Source organism: Lissotriton helveticus, chromosome 5_1 (assembly GCF_964261635.1).
Source record: "Lissotriton helveticus chromosome 5_1, aLisHel1.1, whole genome shotgun sequence".
NCBI classification, from domain to species: Eukaryota; Metazoa; Chordata; class Amphibia; order Caudata; family Salamandridae; genus Lissotriton; species Lissotriton helveticus.
In genome coordinates, this window is record NC_136065.1 from 1998714711 (window position 1) to 1998735580 (window position 20870).

The following is a 20870-nucleotide window of genomic DNA, read 5'->3' on the forward strand; positions in this document are numbered from 1 at the left end:
GCCTGGTGGATCACAAATGTCGTCTTCTCTCAGAGGTGGTGCAAGGTAGGGAGTTCCAGATTCTCAGGGCAATGCCAGACAATGCCAGACAATGTACACTTGTAGGTTTTCATTTTTTTTCATTTCTTCGGCTTAAGGAGCAGTGTGCAGGTGCTCGTTGAGGGCCGGGAGCCACCCAATAGATCGAGCTTATTTGTCGGGTAGAAAGGGGTATTGAAGTGTAGTGCTCTATGGGTCATACATGCATTTTTTAACTAGATCCTTGCCTCAAATGGAAGCCAGTTGAGCGATTTCAGGTCCGGCGATATGTGGTTGGATTTCGTGGAACCAGTGATGAGTCTAGTCACAGCATTCAGGGATGCTCTGAGGGGGGCTAGACTGAGTTTCGAAAGTCTGCATAGAGAAGCACTGCCATATTCAAGTCTTGAGATGACTAGTGCTTGCACCGCCGATTTGAAGTCATCTTGTGGAAGGAAGGGTTTAAGTTTTCTTAGGATACTCAGTTGGAAGTTCGCTCCTTTGGTAGATGCTCTTATATGATCTTGCATGTTTAGGTTCTTATCTAGCACAACTCCCAGTAATTTCGTGGAATCAATGATGTGTGAGATGTATATTAGTTATAGATTCCTTACCACCCCACACATCCTCCCCGCTCTGCGAACTGACTTCTAGGTATAGGGACTCCCTTGCAGGGCCCTAGTGCAGCGCACCAGTGGTCAATGTCTTTTATTGCTCTGCTCTTCTGGCGTGGAAAGTCGTGTCAGAACTGACATCAACGCGATGGGGCGGCGTCTAAGTAGGCTCTGTGATACCATCACGACGATCATGACGACGGATGTGGAGTCTACCAACGCCACCTACTGAACCGCAGGGGTGAAGCCGGAGAAAAATTCTCCGGATCCAGTCTGACGCCTGGGGGCAATTCTAAGGTAAGGATTCTATAACTAATATATGTCTCTTCATTACTGAAGTTAAGTAACTTGTTCTACTAGGGGAGTCTGGAAAAGAATGCAGAATGGCATGTGCCTGGGCAGCCTCGCCACCATTTTTAGCTGCCACACACCAGTGGTACCAAAATGGAATCCACCATGCACTAGCACAGACCTGGAAAGAGGTCTATAACATGCCTTCTTTAAATGTCCCACACACATGGATGTAAAAGACCCTGGTTTAGAAAGACTGTCATATTTAATAAACAGGTGGGGTCACAATGCACTTTGAAGGGAACAGAGAAAAAGGCCTAATCATTTATTACTTATCACGCTGCCAATCCCAAAATGAGAGTGGAGACACAGAAGCAACTCTTCGAGGCCTTCAGGGCACTGCTCTAGAGACTCACATCATATAGGGTACACACGATCCCTGGCTTGCCTCTTAGTTCACTGTCATCTGGGCAGGAGCAGTAATAATTCCCAGTTCATGTTTAAAAACTCGCTTTTCATAAATATATTACCAAAGCATGATGTGGTAGTGCACTGTCATTTACAAATAGCATATGTTCCATTGAAATGGCCACAAAACCTTCCCACTAACATGTAGTTTTATTGATAATAGCGCGTAAACAATGTTTGGAAATTGGGTTTCAGCAAATATATTTAAAATATGCACATCACCAAGTAAAGTATTCTAACCACAGAATTACGAAAATGGATTTTCGTAACTAGTGAAATATATTTGAAATGTTTGAACAGTTCACTTAGCTATTTCAGTGTTGTGTTAGAAAAAAGCCTGACATTTTAGAGCCTTTCATATAACATGCTTTGCGCAGTTCAACTATCACAAAGTTACCTTTACAAAATCCTATAACTTAAGTCACAGAAAGAAAAATAAATGTTGAAAGACAAAATTATCTTTGACCTCTGGACCGAAGCACTCAAAATTACATTCCTTTACTATAGGCACAAGCACTTTATCCCGCACTGGCACTTTTTCCTATTTGGGGATTAATTTTAGCTCCTCGTGGTCCCAGAATATTGCACAGTGTAGAGTAAAGTTCTCAAGAGCAATTGGGTCATTGCTTAGCTTGTCATCATCCAGAAGCTCTATTGCCTGTGGAGATCAGTGGAAGTCAACACGTAAATGTTAAAAGTAGATGCACCTCAGTAGATGCACCTCATAAATTCGAACTATATTCTTAGTGTACATGTGATTCTCTATATGTATGTAAATGTAGAATGACGTACACTAAGAATGTTGTTCAAATTTATACATGGAAGTTGTCTTTAGTGTGTTAGGTTGCCAAATGACGTTCCAACTATGTTAGAAATTTTCATACTATTCTCTTTGTTAGTGGCAAGCATTAGTGCTGTTTTAATAATATGTGTGGTTATTATTCAGGTAGTAAGCAACAGGATCAGACTGTTGAAATGAAAATTTTAAGCATAAAGTGTCTTTTCTTAGTACAGTACTTGTGTTTGATATTCTATGGAACCAATCTTTTTATTGGTAAGGAGTCAAAATGAAAGAACACCGCCTCCTGCCTACATCCACGGGCCGGCAGAGTGTACCCCAAACAGCAATACACCGCTTTTATGCCAACAACCCTGAGCCGGCAGTGTTATAACAGGCATGACTCTTTGCATTAGACAGTGACTTCCTACTTTTCAATGTATAGAAAGAAAGAGGAAAGCAAAAAGGAGAACATATCCAAACATAAACCCCCCATCCCAACCCCACCCTCTTCTGCACCAGTCTACCTAGCCCGATCAGTTCCCTAACCTACGATCGTACAAGTTGGTAGCAGGTCCCCTTCAACGGGCAGCTATGGTGGTGTCTTGTGGCAAAAGTTTAAGGATTTGTAGGTATTTAGGGCATGTGCTTTCCCTTAGTTCTTTGGACAGCAGCTGCAGAAAGGGGGCCCACAGTTTGGCATAGACCTCCCCCTTCTTATCTACCACTATGGACAGACGCTCCATAGCCTGAATGTGCCGCAGGTGGTGCAACAAAGACGTAACCGCTGGTATGGCAGTTGTTCCCCACTGGGCTAAGATGACCTGTCTTGCTGCTAATAAAGTTAGCACCATTTGCCTGCCTCTCATGGAGTGTAGAAGGAAGACATGAGGATGTGACAGTCCAAGGATGGTGTATTCCGGCGAACGGGGTAGAGAGGTGTCAAATGCTTTGTCAATGTTATTAAGGACCTCAGTCCAGTAGCGCTGCAGCTTGGGACAGTGCCATAGCAAGTGCGATAGGGTGCCAGACATCCCACAACCCCTCTAGCATAGCTCAGATTTGCTTTTATCCCAACTGTGTATTCGCATTGGGGTATAGTTCCAGTGTGAAAAGACCTTAAATGTGGCTTACGCCCCGGCAGTATTGTGTGCTGTGTGGTGTGCTCGATAAAGTATATGATCCCATTCCTTGGCGGATAGTGGCCTCCCCAGCTCTGTTTCCCAGTGGACTTGCGCCTTTGTCCGTTGCTGTGTGGGTCGTGCAATGAGCATAGAATACAATTCGAAGATCAGGCGACGGTCATCTTCTTTCAGACCAGCCATTTATCAAATGTTGTGAGAGGTCGGGACATTCTGTTATAATTGGGGAACATTGTGACCCAGTGATATATTTGGCAGTATGCATATTCATCAGTCACTAAGAGATCATATTCTTGCCTAAGCTGAGCAAACTGATTTAGGCCTTCTATGTCGAAGAGAGATCCAACTCTCTTGCATCCCTCTTCTCTCCATCTTTGGAAGACTACTGAGGTCTGCCCTGGTGGAAATTCCGGGTTATCTACAATTGGAGTCCTTGGTGAAGGAAAAGTCGGCCAGCCCTTTTTGATGGTCACCGTGTCCCAAGCCTTCAGTGTTGGGAAAGTAACTGGCAAGGAGTAAATCTCCCAGGCCCTATGCTTGCGTGGTAACCAGAGCTCCCGCCAGATGTTGATTCCAGCCACCATCTGGTCCATGAAGTTCCAATGCTTACCAGACAAGGGTCTGTTCCATTCCACGATGTAGTGACGGCACGACGCCTGGTAATACCCTTTAACCAATGGAAGGCACACTCTCCCATCTTTTTTCGGACGGACCATTCGGGAGGCGCGACTTTGTTCCTCCCCATACAAATTTGTTGATAAGGGTCTGCAATTAGGCTAATGCCTTTGGTGGAGTGGCCATGGGGATCATTTGAAACATGTAAAGGATGCGAGGGAGTACAGTCATTTTGACAGCCGCGATTCTCCCTAACCAAGCCAATCGCACTTGTGCCCAAGTGTCCAGCGCTTTGGCCGTTTATTCCAGTAAAGTCGCATAGTTTAGGGCTACTGTCCGGGCAATGGTTGGCGCAAGGCGAATGCCAAGGTACGATATGTCTTGTTGGGTCCATTGGAATGAAAATTGTTGCTATAGGCCATCCACCATAGCTTGAGGGATTGATAGGTTCAGAATATTTGATTTGCCCAGGTTGACTTTAAACCCAGAAGCCTCCCCAAATGTGTGCCTACTACATCACCCTATCCGGTGTAGTCCGATTGCGTAGATCATATGGTGGCTGAGTGCTCTGAAGGCTGCACTAGGGAGGAGAGCACAGCCTCTCATTCTCTGGCCATCGTTGCTGGATAATAAAGAATGCCTTTCTCACGAAGATGGAAGGTGACCACCCTGAATTCTCACCGCTTGGCCAATGTGGATGCCGCCAAATCCTGGAAAATAGCTGGGGTCTGACCCCGAAGCTGGACAGGATGAGCTCCCCGGGCTTTGCGAATTATCTTTTCTTTAAGTTGAAAGTCATGGACACACACAAGGATGTCCGGAGGCGGCGCTTTGTCACCCTATGAGCTCGGTACATTTGTATGACCTTCGTATCATCCTCACCCAATACCTACTGGAACAGAGCCCTAACATAGGAGCTGAGATCATCTCCTTTCTCTTGCCAAGGCACAACTCGGATCCGAACGTTATTCTGCCGAGAGCGATTCTCAAGATCCTCGGTGTGTGCCTGCAGATCCAAGTGTTGCTCCTTGAGACGGAGCAGGTCTTGTTGTATCTGGTGGAATTCCTCCTCTCGGCTGAGCTCATGTTCTTCCAGGGTGGCCCATCCGTTCTCCCACTTCATCAATGTTGCGCCTAACCGCCCTGAGATCGGGAGAGAGTTGGCCCTTCAGGTCTTGAATATCTTCTTTAATGGCAGGGAATAGTTCCATCATGAAGGACTTAGTGGCCAGGCCCTCACCCCCCTCCAGTGCCCCGTCCTGTCTCTCAGCTGCAGGTGTCGTGTGCCCAGATGGCATCAGGAGCATCTCTTTCAGGGTCCACCTTTATTCCTCTCCGAACTATGTAGTGGTGGGTGCCAAGAACCGTCGCAGTGCCACCTTGCTCGCCTCCCAGTCGTTCAGCGAGGAGTGCTTCACCAAGGGTTTGGCGCTCCTATTTGGTCCCGGCAGAACCCGCAACTGCGCCTCCCAACGGACGGAGTCGCACCCAGGCCCCGTCTTGTGTGTGTCCGCGCTGGCCCACAGTGTCTTTCAGTGCCGGGCTCGTACCATCCACGCTTGTAGCGGGCTGCTGCCAGGGCTGCCTTTGTGTGAATCCTCTGTGGATCCTGCAGGGTAACTGATTTAAGGCCTATATCTGAGCCCGGGCTAAGGTTTGCGGGTCAGTTGTGAAGTAATTCTCACCCGCTGGCCAAACTTTGCGATCTATAACCCCCCTTAACGTCTCAGGTCTCCGCCAGGGGTATCCTAACTTTGGGTATCCGTTGCATCAGGGCTAGGGGCCACTCGCCAAATCATCCCTCTGCCGCGCCGCTATTTCGGGCCCTTGCTGCCCTGCATGCTATCAGGCCAAGGGTAGGCCACTCGGTGCGCTAGCGTCATGTCGCCAGGCCTCGCCTTTGTAGTTAGAGAGGCTGCCAAAGGCATTGAGTTTGAGTCCCATGCTGGTGTCTGGGCTCTTCTCCTCCTCTCCAGCCCTGGCAGATGCATGCCGGAGCCTCTTCACCGGTGTTGCGCAGCACGCCGCTCCCTTTCAGCCCGCGCCGGGACCCACCTCGTCTTCAGGGGCTCCTCTGGCCACCAGGTACGGATGGTTGTCTGCCTCTATTCCACGTATTTGCGGGTGCCAATATTGGATTTCTTATGGGGACTGCTACACTGCGGAACTCCGGCAGTGTTGCCGAATCCCACAGCGACCTGGGGCTGGCTCTTGACGTCACAGGTGTTCTCGGTGATTGCACCTCCCCCAAAATGGCGGTCCCTTTACCACTTCTCACTATGGCATCCGCTGTGTGGCCAGTTTGTTTCCTCTGCAGGTCTCCGCTTGTGCCAGTACAACACCTCAGGTCCCAGAGGCATCTCAGAGCCCTCTCTTAGTAGGCGCTCTCCGTACGCTATCTGGCCGCCCTGCTCCTCTTGCTGCGAGTCCGATCCGGCCTCCATGCTTATTGCCGACTGATATCGAGTAAGCGTAAGTTCGGCAATCGGGCACTTCGCTGCTCACAGATACCCCCCCGGTTCCCTTACGTTGCAATAAAGAACGAATGAAGAATGGGCTTCAATTCAATGCTAAGGAGTGGCGGTGCCGGAGGGACATGATCATGCATTCTATCAATCCACCATCTTGGCCACACCACCGTGTGTGATATTCTAAAGAACAAAATTCGGTTTGAATCACCATTGCATTCCTGACACCGTTAAATGGGACTGTAGTAACCCATAAAGCACAGACACCACATCAACTAATATGTTGATTGGAGTTGTGTGTGAATACAACAACATGGACTTTCACACTGAAGCGTTGATGCCCTGAATCAAGTTCAGGTATCGCTGGGTGGGAAAGTCAAACCTTGTAGGATCAGGTAAAATCCTAAGTTTACACTAAAGGAAGGGAGTAAGCGTGGCATATACCTGCAGCACTGAGGCCATGAGGTATGTGTGAGAAAGAGAAAACATGCCTGTGAGGGGTGTAGCAGCAGGAGCATGCTGTGTCCTATACCTGCGATGGTGTGTGGCTGCAAGATAGAAATATGTGCTGGTGCTAGTCTGGGCAGAGATGTGGGTCCCAAGATGTGGCCATAAACAGTGGTCACTGGAGCTCGGCAGGCAGTGACACGTGTACAGGCCGGGTGGTGCCACCAGCAGGAGTGCAGGATACCTTCCAGTTTGGGTGGACGTGCTTGTGGGGGAACATAGAAGCAGAATCTCCACATGTAAGATGGTTGTTAGGTCATGACACTGATGTAGTGAGGGGCGTGGCTAGGGCGCCGATGGTGGAGGCGGCGTGAGCGGCTAGCTCCGGACCTGATCCCACCAATTATCCTGTAGAACTGACCTGTGGTGCAGCCCTTGTCGCACCCGCGGGTGTCGGAACACCTGGAGAACATGCTGACCGGTTGCGGTGCCTTTTGAAGGTCGCGGAGTGCCTCTGCGGCGAGGGACGGGGCTGACAATCTCAGAAAAGGTGCGGCAAAATGGCGGCGGTGTTCGGCATCTGAGGCTGAGGAGAAGTGCCTTGGGAGTGCCGAGTGTTCGTGAATCCGCAGCGAGCCTGAAACCGGAGATCGCCGTGGGGTCGGCGATACAGGCGGTGAGGAACCCGCAAATAGTGGCTGGGGCGCTACTCGAACTCGGAAACTGAGACCGGCTGCCTCACCCGGAGTATCCAGTGCGGCGCTGAGGGGACAGACTGCCGGGAGCGCGCTGAAGTGAAGAAGCAGGGAGGCGCAAGACATCGGCAGACCAAGGGGCGCTGAGCCGGAGGTCGACTGAATAATCTACCCGAGGGGAGCAAGATGGAGGCTCCTGGGGTCTGAGGCTCCTGAGGTCCGGGGATGAGGAGTCGACCGGCTATTGAGTGCTGATGAGCGGGGTGAGTGTCTGCGCGACTGCCGCCTGGGACGCGGCTGAGATCGCCGGGGGGGTGCCCCGCGAGTGATCGTTGAGAGGCGACGGCTGGTGACTGGAAGGTCAGCGGACGTGGGTGAGAGCGGTGGCGCAGGCCCAAGGACGCCACAGCGGAACTGGGGACGGACCTGGGGAACCTGGAAAGTGAGCTCGGCAGTCCACGGAGCTGGATCCTGGATGCCGCGTCCTCCCCCCCCCCCCCCCCCCCTTGAAAGTGGGAAAGACGATGAATAACTGGCGACGGCTGGGCAAAAGAGGATTACTGGACAAGCAGTGTTTGATGGGGCAAATTGGAGCCAGTGGGCCCTGTCATTGATATTAGCCCCCTGCTATCGGGCTACGATGGACAAGTGAGGACATCACTGGGGAAAGATCCACAGTGGATTAGTGGCACCGAAGCAGCCCACGAGCGCTATGATGGTTAGGGGCCCGAACAGCAGGGGGAGATGAGACTTGCACACTGAGTGCTATTGGTGCTGGAAACTGGTGAGAGGCACCCGACAAAGGCACTAGGCAGTGGACGCATCTATCAGAGCACGGGGGCCCTGTGAGGAGAGTGCGGGCGCGTTGTGGGGTCGCGGGAAGTCCCTCCCTGCTGCGGTGACTTGCGGCTTCGCTGGCTACAAGAGTAGCTGAACAAGGAACCACTTAGTGGCAGAGTGGTGTTACACCCAATCAGTCAGAATGAAGCCCAAAGGCAAAACGGAGGGGGCAGCGGATCAGGATGGTGCCAGAGGCGGCAATGAGGACGCGGAGGGCACGCCAGCGGAGAAGAGACTCACTGAACGCCTGGATAAAATCCTGGAAGCGATTGCGGCAACGAATGATTCCCTGCACCAGGATATATCACAAGTGGCTACAGGACTGGGGCTCCTACGGGCGGATCATGCGAAGCTAGCAGACAAGGTCAAGGATGCCGAATCGACTATACAGGAATTGAAGCCGGCGGTGGTAACGGTGGAACGTAAACTGGAGGATGCGCTGCAGCGATTGGCGACTCTGGAAAGAAGGGCAGAGGATTCCGAAAGTTGTAATCGACGCAACAATGTACGGGTAGTGGGCCTGCCCGAGAAAATAGAGGGAAAGGACATGGTATCATACCTGGAGGATTGGTTCAAGACACGGGTAACCCCGGAGGGTCTATCCTCTTTCTTCACCCTGGAGAGGGAACACAGGGTTCCAGCCAAGCCGCCCCTACCGGGGCGCCCTCCTCGTCCTGTGGTGGCCAGGGTCCTTCATTATAAAGATAGGGACCTGCTAATCCAGAATGCACGCTCCAATGGGCCCTTTAAGGTAGAGAACTGCACTGTCACAATCTTCCCGGACTATACCCAAGACATACAAAGACGGAGAGCCTCTTACCTGGCAATTAAAAAGGAGCTTAGAGACGAAGGGATTCAGTATTCGCTACTATTTCCTGCAAAGTTGAGGGTAATCGTGGATGTGTGTTACATAGTTTTTCCTGACACCAGATGAGGCGTGGACGTGGCTTGAATCCTATAGAGCAGGCACGGATCGCAGGAACAAAGGGCCTAGTGGACAGTACAAACAGCCGAGAATGCGCCAATCACAACGGATCCGCAAGAGAGACAAAGCCAAGAAAGCCTCACAGCTCTCACAATTAGCGGCAGACGGGCAGGGTGCGCAAATGGCCACGGCGGCAATCACTGGATCGCAAACTGAGAACTCAACCAGGGGCACAGATTCTGAAGAAGATAAACATCATTCGGGCCCTGAGTTCTCGGACACAGATAGTATTAAAGGCCCGGACATAACACCAAGGACGGCTGACGATCTGTAAATCTAACCAAGTCCAAGGAGGGTAAATATACGAGACCTGGATGAGGGTCCGCTGGGACGGCTGATGGTTATTGTGAACATTTGGGCTGCATCGTTTTGTTGTGGGGATTAATGGGCTGGGGGCTTAGGTGCGAGCCATCGCCTGTCGGGCCTACGCCACTTCCCTATAGCCCTTAAGGCGGTCTGTGGTAGTAACTACAGGGTAGGAGTGTGTGAACTGTTATGGAAGTTTGGATGGGAACTGATACTGTGTTATTGGGTCCTGTTCTGAGGGGGAGGGTATTGGGTATTGTTCGACAAGTTGCGGGTTTAAGGTTCAAGGGTCCTGGTGTGGGCTGGCGATGTTGGGGGAAGAAGAGTACAGAGTGCCTTGACGATGGGGACATTACCTGAACTGAAATGTATCACATGGAACGTACGTGGATTGCATACTATGTCCAGGCGCCATAAGGTGCATGCATATTTGGTGAGGCGGGGAATCCAAATAGCGTTTCTCCAAGAAACCCATCTAACTAAGCAAGAATGTACAGCGTTACATAGGCAATGGCGGGGCCAGGTGTTTGGTACAACATACTCGGCATTTGCCAGAGGGGTCATGGTATGGGTGAGAGCGGGGACTCCTTTTCAGGTGACGGATACCGTGGTAGACCTGGAAGGTAGATATGTAGCGGTGGAAGGGAGGTTATATGGAAGGGAAGTGGTGCTCTGCAGTGTCTATACTCCAAACACGGACCAACCCCGGTTTTTGAATAAACTATCTGGATCTTTAGCACACTCTCTAGCTGGTACTGTGATAATGGGGGGAGATTCCAATTCCATAACTGATGTACTTTTGGACAGGTCACATCCTCCACTGATTGACTCCCTGGTCCGTAGAACGGCGAGGCAGAGAGCGAATTGGCAGGACAGGTGGGGGCTCACTGATATATGGAGAGGATACCATCCGGACGATAGGGATTATTCTTTCTTCTCTGCGCTCCACGAGCTGCATGTTAGAATCAACACAATCCTTTGTAGCCGTACGTTGGCACCCCTAGCGACTCGCTCTGAGTACTTGGCCAGGACATTGTCGGATCATAATCCTCAAGTGGTGGCCTTCCAATGGCAACAAGCGAGAACCGCAATTCCCACTTGGCGATTGCGACCAGACACCCTGGAGGATCTGGTCTTTAGTACCAAACTACAAGCAGGTATTGATGACTATTTTGCAGTGAATGAAGGAACGGCATCTACCAGGGGAGTGGAATGGGACGCTTTCAAAGTAGTGGTGAGAGGGTTATGTATTGGTAATCATACAGGGGAGAGGAGGGTAGTTTTGGCTGATATGGCGAAAGCAGAAGCGGCGCTGCGGGAAGTAGAGACGCAAAGACCGGAACAGACGGGGCTACAGGGACGGTTACTAGAGGCTAAAGAGCTTGTGGCGGCTGAGACGGAAAGATTACGGTGCTTTGACTACAGATAATATATGGTAAAAGTTCATGCGGAGGGAGACAAGGTGGGGACGCTTCTTGCAAAACTAGCAACACCAGTGTCAGGGGGGTGCTCGATCTTAAACATGAGAACGGAATCGGTAGAAGTGGTGTACTCCGAATCTGAAATCCTCTCACGCTTCTTGAGATATTATACGATACTGTATCGTGATCATCTAGAAGCTGAGGAGCCAGATATAGTGGAATATCTAATGGGGACCCCGCTCCCGCAGTTGGAAGAGGAGGATGCTGAGAGGCTGGGACAGAAAATTCAGTTGGAAGAGGTGAGAGGAGCGATCAAACAGATGGCTAAGAATAAGACCCCAGGAGTAGATGGGCTCCCCATAGAGTTCTATGTAAAATACGTAGATGTCCTAGCGCCCCGGTTAATGGAGGTATATCATGAGGCGGCGGAACTGGGCCACCTACCGCAGTCTATGAGGGAGGCGCTGGTAATCCCCCTATTGAAACCTGGAAGGGAAGGTAGCGACGTGGCTTCTTATAGGCCATTGTCAATGTTGACGGTAGACTATAAGATCCTGAGTAAAATATTGGCCACAAGGCTGCTACCCCACATGACCGCCCTGATTCACACTGACCAAGCGGGGTTTATTCCAACAAGGAATACTTCGGTCAACATTCGCCGACTAGTGCGAGTGCTGGAGTGTGACCTGGAGGTTGATATGCTCCCGGCTGTATTGCCGGTGGACATAGAGAAGGCGTTTGATAGCCTGGAATGGGGCTACCTGGATAGAGTGCTAGAGAGGTTTGGCCTCGGGGGAACGGTTTCGAAGGTGGAGGAAGATACTATATTAGTTAGCGACGGCCACGGTGAGACTGAGAACGGTTATATCATCGCAATATCCGGTACAGAGAGGAACAAGGCAGGGCTGTTCCCTCTCGCCCTTGCTGTTCGCATTGGCAATTGAACCTCTAGCGACCCAAGCCAGAATAGGGAAGGCATACAATGGCCGTCTATGTGGAGGAAATCCACACCACATTTCCTTGTATGCGGATGACCTGCTACTGTTCCTGGAGGACACGACCGTTGCACTACAGGGGGCAGTGACCCTGCTCACTGAATTTGGAACACTTTCTGGCCTCAGAGTTAACTGAAATAAGACATGTGTTTTCCCTTTGAAGGCAGACATGCAGCAACCAATGTTGCCACCTAGTCTGATATGGGAGCGGTCATGCTTTACCTACCGGGGAGTCCGGATATATCATGATACGGACGCCATGCTGGAGGGGAATGTGGGGCGCTGTATTAGGGCTCTGAGAGGCTGTATGGCATTTTGGGCTACACTTCCCCTATCAGTGGTGGGGAGAGTGGCACTTTTAAATATGGTGGCCCTACCTCGCCTACTCTACTATTTCCGTATGCTGCCGCTGTGGATACCCCCAAAATTATTTCGCGAACTGCGTACGCTCACAATAGATTTCATATGGGGACATGGGAGGAGGCGAGTGGCGCTGGATACGCTGCTGAGACCGAAATTGGACGGGGGGTTGGCTGTCCCTAACTTCGAACTTTACTACTTAGCAGCGCAGCTGCAGGTTCTCATGCAGAATATTGCGAATGCGTTCAGGGGCCCGGAACAGACCCGCGGGGTAGGAATCCAGAGGCATGTACTTTCTTATATTGTCATGCAACAAAAACTAGAGTTAAAGGAGTTAACATCAGAGGAAAGAACTCTAAGATTGTGCTGGAATAGAAGCCAGCGTAAGGCAGGTGTGGTTCACCCATACGCGCCCGATATCCCTCTGGGCATGCTGACGGCCCTGCCACATGGGGGGGATTGGTCACGGCTACTGGAATGGGAAGACATGGGGCTCCAAGTACTAGGGGACCTATACGCTGAGGGTGAATAGTTGCCCTTCCGAGCAGTGCAAGAACAGTTTGGTCTTCATGATGGGAGTTTCCTATTATACATGGCTGTCACATCTGCGATAAAGAAGCATTGGAAATCAGGACAAATGGAACCTAAGACCACGATGGCCTGCCAATACGTGGTGATGGCGGCGGGCACCGTTAAGGCGGTCACTTGTTTACAATCTCGAATGTTGCAGGAAGGACTGGAAACACTTACTGCACTGAAGCAGAAGTGGGAGGAGAGTATGGGGAAGCCCATACCGGACGTAACATGGGGCCAGATCATGAAGAGGACGTGGAAAGGGAGCAGGAATGCTCGCTTCCAGCAAGTGCACTTTTTTGTGCTACATAGGGCCTACCTTACCCCAGGGAGAATCAAGAAGTATTTCCAGGTCCAAGATGCAGCTTGCCCTCGATGCCTGATGCCTGCAGTAGAGTTAGAGCACATGTTGTGGGACTGCCCTAAGCTAGGACACTATTGGGCGGAGGTGGGGGAGCTACTGAGCGAGGCTACAGAAAGGCAGGTAGAATATGATATGGCGACCTGCCTGCTGCCTTGTTTTCCTCATACAATAAAAACTAAAATCTCCAGTAAATGTATTGACTTGGGCCTTATGCTAGCCCAGAGGGAAATAACCTGGCACTGGAAGTCGAAGGAGGGCCCCTCGAGTAAGAGATGGACGAATGAGATGTGCAAATGGGCCTGTAGCGAAGGCACTATTAGACGTAGGCAGGCAATCTGCACGGCTAATGAAAAGAGCTTAGAAATGGCAAGGGCATGGGAAGACTTAACACAGACGTTTAAAAATAGCGTAGACACTGAAGAGGGCTAAGCTTGAAGGGTTGTGAAAGGAAGTTCCTTGAGATGCACAATACAAGCATAAGGTCACGATGGTCTCTTCCTTTTGTTAGGTATTATGTACGAGTTAGGCCCACACCAGTTGAGGTTGGATGGGGGGGTGGGATGGGAGGGCAAGGAATCCCATGTTGTTGTACAGGGGTGCTGACGTAGGAAGATGGCATGAGCTGATGCTCTGCGTAGTGTGTTTGATACCTTTATGATGGACTGAGCGCGCATGGGGTATACCCCCAAGAGCGAATGCGGGAAGGACAGAGAGGTTAATGGTGGGACCTTAGGACCATAATAGTGGCATACGTTAGGACCTCCTATTTGAGCTTAGACATGGATTGTTCAACAGGTTGGGATTGGGGAATGGGGTTCCAGAGTTAAAAGCAGATACTAGATCTTTTGACCGAGTGACGGTCCTGGCTTCCCTAAGCTACTATCAGGTTTGAGCGCAATCTAAATGACGCCGCCCGGCCTCCGGGATGTGGGCATACTGGCTGTGTAAGGGGCTGATGGACGGATTGAGCAAGGCGTTTGGGAGGGGCGGCCACATAGGTATATACAACTGTATGTTTTCTAAATCTGCAATAAAAATTATTAAAAAAAAAAATATATGACACTGATGTAGTGGCAGTCTTAGGAAATACAGCGCCAGAGACGGATTTCTCTTTGGATATTCAACATTTAGAAATCTTTAGGCGAAAATGTAAACATTTGGGCACTAATAAAACCTGGCAAACAACACAGCAAGCCAATGCCTGAAAATAGTCTGTCAGAAGAAGCCAGTGACAGCAGGTGGCTGACCCAAAGCCCTTCCCTGTATGTTTTGTGGTATGATATGCTGATATGCGATCGGGAGAAAGCAGCTATAGCAGTTTGTAGCCAGACCTAAAAACAAATGACTGAGGTAAAAAGGCTATGCCCCCTTCCCTAGGACAAGGTCTGAGTCCAAAATTACCTGTGGCAGGAGTCCCGATCTTTTTCAAGAATAGTTCTGCTCTCACTCCCCTCCCTGGTCTGTCAAGCACAAGGGAGACTAGTGTTGCACCCTCTGTTTTGGCACTATCATTCGCAGCCTTGCTCACAGGATATATCAAAAACAATGGTTCTTGTGGCACATTAGTTATATAATTAATAAATATAATAACCGTTAATCAATAACATATAGGAAGGGTTTTTAGAAGTATGTCCAAAAGCGAAAAAGAACTCTACACAATAAGATGTTGCATCATCATTTATATTTCATTTTTCATTTTTTCTTTTTAAACCATCATTTGAATTTTTTCAATCAAAGTTACATTTATACACATATAGCATTTTAAATACAAAATATGCAGAAGTGACCCAAAGTGTATTTAGAAGAACCAAAAAACCACATGAAATAACAATTACAAAGTGAATTATCAAAGGTTTCTAAGAGGATTTATATACAAAGAAAATTAGAAAAACGACCAGTTATTTAATGAAAAATGACAAGAATATATGTCTCAGTGACTATCATGAATCATAGCCGCTGTTTGTAGGGTTCGTTTTCTAGGGGCGTCGACAGCGTTTCGACCCATTTAGTATAGTGGGTGTCGTTAGGACTGGAGAGGTGTAGGGGACTTCTGTGAGTTGGGAAAGTAAATAAAACACTATTACTGCCGTGCTTATTTTCATTTAGTTTACTTTAATGTAGGAGGCTTACTCGCGGGTTACCTGATTTACGTTGGCAAAACTGATATTAGGGTGGGAGTACAACACCATATGTGATGAAAATAATTACACTCACAGTTAACCCAGCCGGGTACTGTTGCGCGATGTATCAAGGAGAAGGGATGTAACAAGGAGAGAGAAATTAGTACCGAATTAGTGTCTTGTTACTTTACGTCTCATTCAATATAGTATGATTCTCAAATAACTTACCACTGTAGCGGTGTAATTATACAGTCCCTAGGTGGATGAAGACTGGATAAATCATTGTGGCAATCAAGGTGGCACCTTTAAAAAAATGATTAGAAGTAAAGACCTTCGAATTACGTCAAAACACCTTATGTCATTTCACTAATGTAAGGAGAAGTAATTCTTACCCGATAATACATAAATGACATAAGGTGTTTTGACGTAATTCGAAGGTCTTTACTTCTAATCATTTTTCTAAAAACCCTTCCTATATGTTATTGATTAACGGTTATTATATTTAATATTTATTTTACTAATGTGCCACAAGAACCATTGTTTTTGATATATTGTGTATACCCTGGTTCTCTAGTGAGTAGGGTCTCCTTGTCCTTGTTGTGACTTGCTCACAGGATATGGCATGAGCCTGCCCATGAACAGCTTTGCCTCTTGCCTTTTCCCCACAGCTGTGGAACTCACTTGTGGGACACCCCCGCGCCGCACGGCCACCAGCTGCTGCGTGTGTCTCCCTCTGCCTGCCCTCTGCCTCGCCACCGGCCTCGCTGACGCCGTGGTCGCTCCCCTCTGGTTTACCAGTTGTTTTGCCTTATATTTGTGCTTGTTTATTTTTGCCGTCTGCTCGTTTATTTAGCTGTTTTTCTTTGTTTTGCCCGTAATTTGTGCCTGCATTTCCTCCTGCCGTAACTCCATTTTTCCTTCTGTTTCCTTCGTTTTGCCCTCCATTTGTGCCTGTTAATTTAATTTGCATCCTCTGTGCCGTGTCCAGTTTCCTTCCTGATTGCCCGCCTACCTCGCCGCCCTCCGCTCTCGCTTCCCGCCACCGCCATTGGCCCGCCCCTTTCTCTTCTGTTCCCTCCCCGCTCCCGCCTCCCAGCTGCTCCGCCCACCCGCGCACTTCGCCTTAAATGGCGACCGTGCGAACGCGCAGCGGTCACGCGCAGCGGGCGCGCTGATTGTGCGCCGAAGGCGCGCCAAAGGTAAGCCCGTCTGCGCCCGTCCGCGACCGGACCGCGCCCAGCGCCAGGACCCCTGGCCCACGAAGACCCCGACCTACCCGCCTGACGTACTCCGCCGCAACCCTCATCGCACTCAACACCGGCCGACTTCCAGACTGCCACCAAGCCACTCCACGACGTACCCACGGACCTTTCAGCTGCCACGCCTGCAAGTTCACCTGCACCCGGACCTGCCCCGCACCAGCACCCGCCAAGTCGAACACCAGCAGCACCCACCTCAAGTGCATCCTGCTCAACACCCGCTCCGTCCACAGACACGCCGTCGAGCTCTGGAACCTACTCGACACCACAGCCCCTGACGTTGCCTTCCTCACGGAGACCTGGATGAACGCCTCGTCAGCTCCTGACATCGCCATCGCCATCCCAGAGGGCTACAAGATCGTCCGGAGGGACCGAAACGCCAACCAGATGGGAGGAGGCATCGCCATCATCCACAGGAGCACCATCCGTCTTACGACCAGCATCGACAACACTCTGACCAGCGCCGAACACCTGCATTTCCAGATCCACACCAACCCGAACACCACCCTCAGAGGCACCCTGATCTACCGACCCCCTGGACCACGCACGCAATTCAGCGAGGACATCGCCGACTTCGTCAGCCCGCATGCCCTCCCCTCCGCTGACTACATCCTCCTGGGAGACCTCAACTTCCATCTGGAGAACAACAACGACCGCAACACCAGCACCCTGCTCGACAACCTCGCCAACCTGGGACTCAAGCAACTGGTGTCCACCCCCACCCACCTCGCCGGACACACACTCGACGCAGTCTTCTCTTCCAGCACAGACATCGACTTCAGCCACGCCACAGAGCTTCAATGGACGGACCACAGCTGCGTCCACTTCACCTTCAAGAGAACAACGACCCACCAACACCAGCAACAGGCCGCCCGCAGAAGCTGGAACAAGATCACGGCAGACCAGCTCGCCACCTCCCTAAGCCAGCACCCTCCTGCCAGCTCAGCGAACCCCAGCCAGGCTGCCGACAACCTCACGAAGTGGATCAGCAACTGCGCGGACGAACTCGCCCCACTGAGGACCCCGCCTAGCAGACCCGGCAGCAAGAAGGCCCCATGGTTCACCGACGAACTCAAGAGCTCCAAGAAGAACTGCCGAGCCCTCGAGAAAGCCTGGAGAAGGGAACCGACACCAGACAACAGGACCTCCTTCAAACTTGCCACCCGGAAACACCACCAGCTGATCCGCGCCGCCAAGAAAACAGCATTCAAGGACCGGTTGGACAACAACGCACACAACTGCAAGGAACTCTTCAACATCGTGAAAGAGCTTTCCAACCCCAGCGCAGGAAACAACGACATCACCCCATCGCAAGACCTCTGCAACTCCCTCGCTTCATACTTCCACAACAAGATCGCGGACATACACAACAGCTTCAACAACCAACCAACGCACACCAGGACCGAACAACCACCCCCCACCACCACCCTCCACGCCTGGACCCCGATCAGCACCGAAGACACCATCCGCACGATGAACTCCATCCACTCCGGATCACCGACCGACCCCTGCCCTCACCACGTCTTCAACAAGGCCGACGCTGTCATCGCACCCCACCTGCGAGACATCATCAACACATCCTTCGACACCACCATCTTCCCGGAGAGCTGGAAGCACGCCGAACTCAGCGCTCTACTCAAGAAACCAACAGCGGACCCCACCGACCTCAAGAATTACCGCCCCATCTCGCTCCTCCCGTTTCCAGCCAAAGTCATCGAGAAGACCGTCAACAAGCAGATGGCCGCCTTCCTCGAGACAAACGGATCCCTCGACCCCTCACAGTCCGGCTTCCGAGCCAATCACAGCACCGAGACCGCCCTCATCGCCGCCACCGATGACATCCGAACCCTGATGGACAATGGAGAAACAGCGGCCCTCATCCTCCTAGACCTCTCCGCGGCTTTCGACACGGTCTGCCACCGCACCCTAGTGCAGCGTCTCAACAACGCCGGAATCCAGGGGAAGGCACTGGAATGGATCATCTCCTTCCTCGACGGAAGAACACAGAGAGTCCGCCTACCACCGTACAAGTCAGAGGCCTCCGAAGTCATCTGCGGCGTCCCCCAAGGATCATCTCTGAGCCCCACCCTCTTCAACGTCTACATGAGCCCCCTCGCGGCCATCGTACGCAAACACAACCTCAGCATAATCTCCTACGCCGACGATACCCAGCTGATCCTCTCCCTGACGAACGACCCCGCCGCCGCCAGAGCCAACCTGCACGAAGGGATGAAAGAGGTAGCCGAATGGATGACGACCAGCCGCCTGAAACTGAACTCAGACAAGACGGAGGTCCTCATCCTGGGCTCCTCACCCTCCGCCTGGGACGACTCCTGGTGGCCCCCCGCCCTGGGCACCGCACCCAAACCGACAGACCATGCACGCAACCTGGGCTTCATCCTGGACTCCTCCCTCTCCATGACCAGGCAAGTCAACAACGTCTCCTCGGCGTGCTTCAACATCCTACGCATGCTACGGAAGATCTTCTGGTGGATCCCCACCGAGACCAGGAAGACCGTCACCCAGGCCCTCGTCACCAGCCGACTGGACTACGGCAACGCCCTCTACGCCGGGACCACCGCCAAGCTCCAGAAGAGACTCCAGCGGATCCAGAACGCCTCAGCCAGACTCATCCTCGACATCCCACGAACCAGCCACATCTCCGGACATCTGAGAGACCTTCACTGGCTCCCCGTCAACAAAAGAATCACCTTCCGCCTCCTCACCCACGCACACAAAGCCCTACACGACCAAGGCCCGAGCTACCTCAACAGCCGAGTCAACTTCTACGCTCCCAAACGCCACCTCCGATCAGCCAACCACGCCCTCGCCGCCGTCCCCCGCATCCGAAGAGCGACTACAGGAGGAAGGTCCTTCTCCTACCTGGCCGCCAAGACCTGGAACTCCCTCCCGACCGACCTGCGCCTGACCCAAGACCACCTCTCCTTCAGGAAGAAGCTGAAGACCTGGCTGTTCGAGCAGTAGCGGCACCCCCCCCCCCCCCCCCTAGCGCCTTGAGACCCTACGGGTAGGTAGCGCGCTCTATAAGTGCCAATGATTGATTGATTGATCCTGAAGCCTAAGGCACCACACCTCTCTAGATCCCCATTCTTACTCAAAAGCTGACAAGAGTAATCCTGCAGCTAAGGCCCCACTACACTCTTTCTAACTAACCTGTACTAATCAAGGTCTGGGGCACAATTTTCCTATTCCCCTCACCATTTTCAAAAGTCCACCCATCAACTATGAGTGAGCAGCAATACCTGGTTGCCACTTCAACTTCACTGGTGTGCTGGTGGAAAAGACCAGGCGAATACCTGCGGTCCCTTCTGTGCAGCAGCACAGGGATGCCAAGAGAAGGTACCTATCACCAGGAGTTGTGGCGAGGGTACAAGCCTATCATCAGAAACTAGCCAAAGGGCATGCCCATCATAATTCAAATGATTGCTAACTAGCTGTCACCATAACATCACCACATGCATATGGTCATAAATGATGTGCCACCTTTACACATTGTATGTCCAGAGGATTCCCATCCTGTTAATAAAAGACATATGCAGGGTTGCCAGAGTCAGACTGGGGCAGAAAATGAAAGTGGCACCCATTATTGAGTTAGATAGCTAAAAGAGTGGTACATTTTTGCAAGTTGGAACACTTTTAAACTTGTAAAGGTATGCGGTGTAGGGGTTTTGCAAGGTCCGGAAAACAGCATGGATTTGAGCTTGCTTCTAACAAAGTTTGTTTTAATATTAGGAAAATGAACAGTAAAAACAAACCATAAAACCACCCCACAATCATCCAAAAAACTGAACACACACTGGTCTGTCAGACTAGCCCATCAAGCACTTCCTGATTACCCAATAGGCCAGTCCGACCCTGAGAGTTGCACACTATCTCTATCAATATTTTTATGGTTTTGAAAATATAGCCTTTCTTCATTTTAGGAAAAGTTTCAAAGTTATCTAGACACTTTGAAGAAAAAACTTGAGGATATGTTTGAACTGCATCTGAAAGAAGAGATGAAAATGAAACAGCTAGAGGTAAGAAAGGAGTTATTGATATTTCAGTAGCATGGTGCGAGAACTGAAGACATTGTTTCGCTTCATCATTT

At 50.8% G+C, this 20870-nt stretch overlaps 1 protein-coding gene across 3 annotated transcripts in view; it reads left to right on the top strand.

Moving 5' to 3' along the window:
- The window catches only part of LOC144756153 (E3 ubiquitin-protein ligase TRIM39-like), a 636326-nt gene that overhangs the window by 42254 nt on the left and 573202 nt on the right, over positions 1–20870 (top strand). For 2 of the 3 annotated variants that reach the window (XM_078645732.1, XM_078645730.1), the window contains exon 3: positions 20704–20799. The exons of the other annotated variant lie outside the window; for it this stretch is intronic. In XM_078645732.1, the coding sequence (XP_078501858.1) occupies positions 20704–20799 (96 nt within the window). The remainder of the gene's footprint in view (positions 1–20703; positions 20800–20870) is intronic. 3 annotated transcript variants of the gene reach the window in all.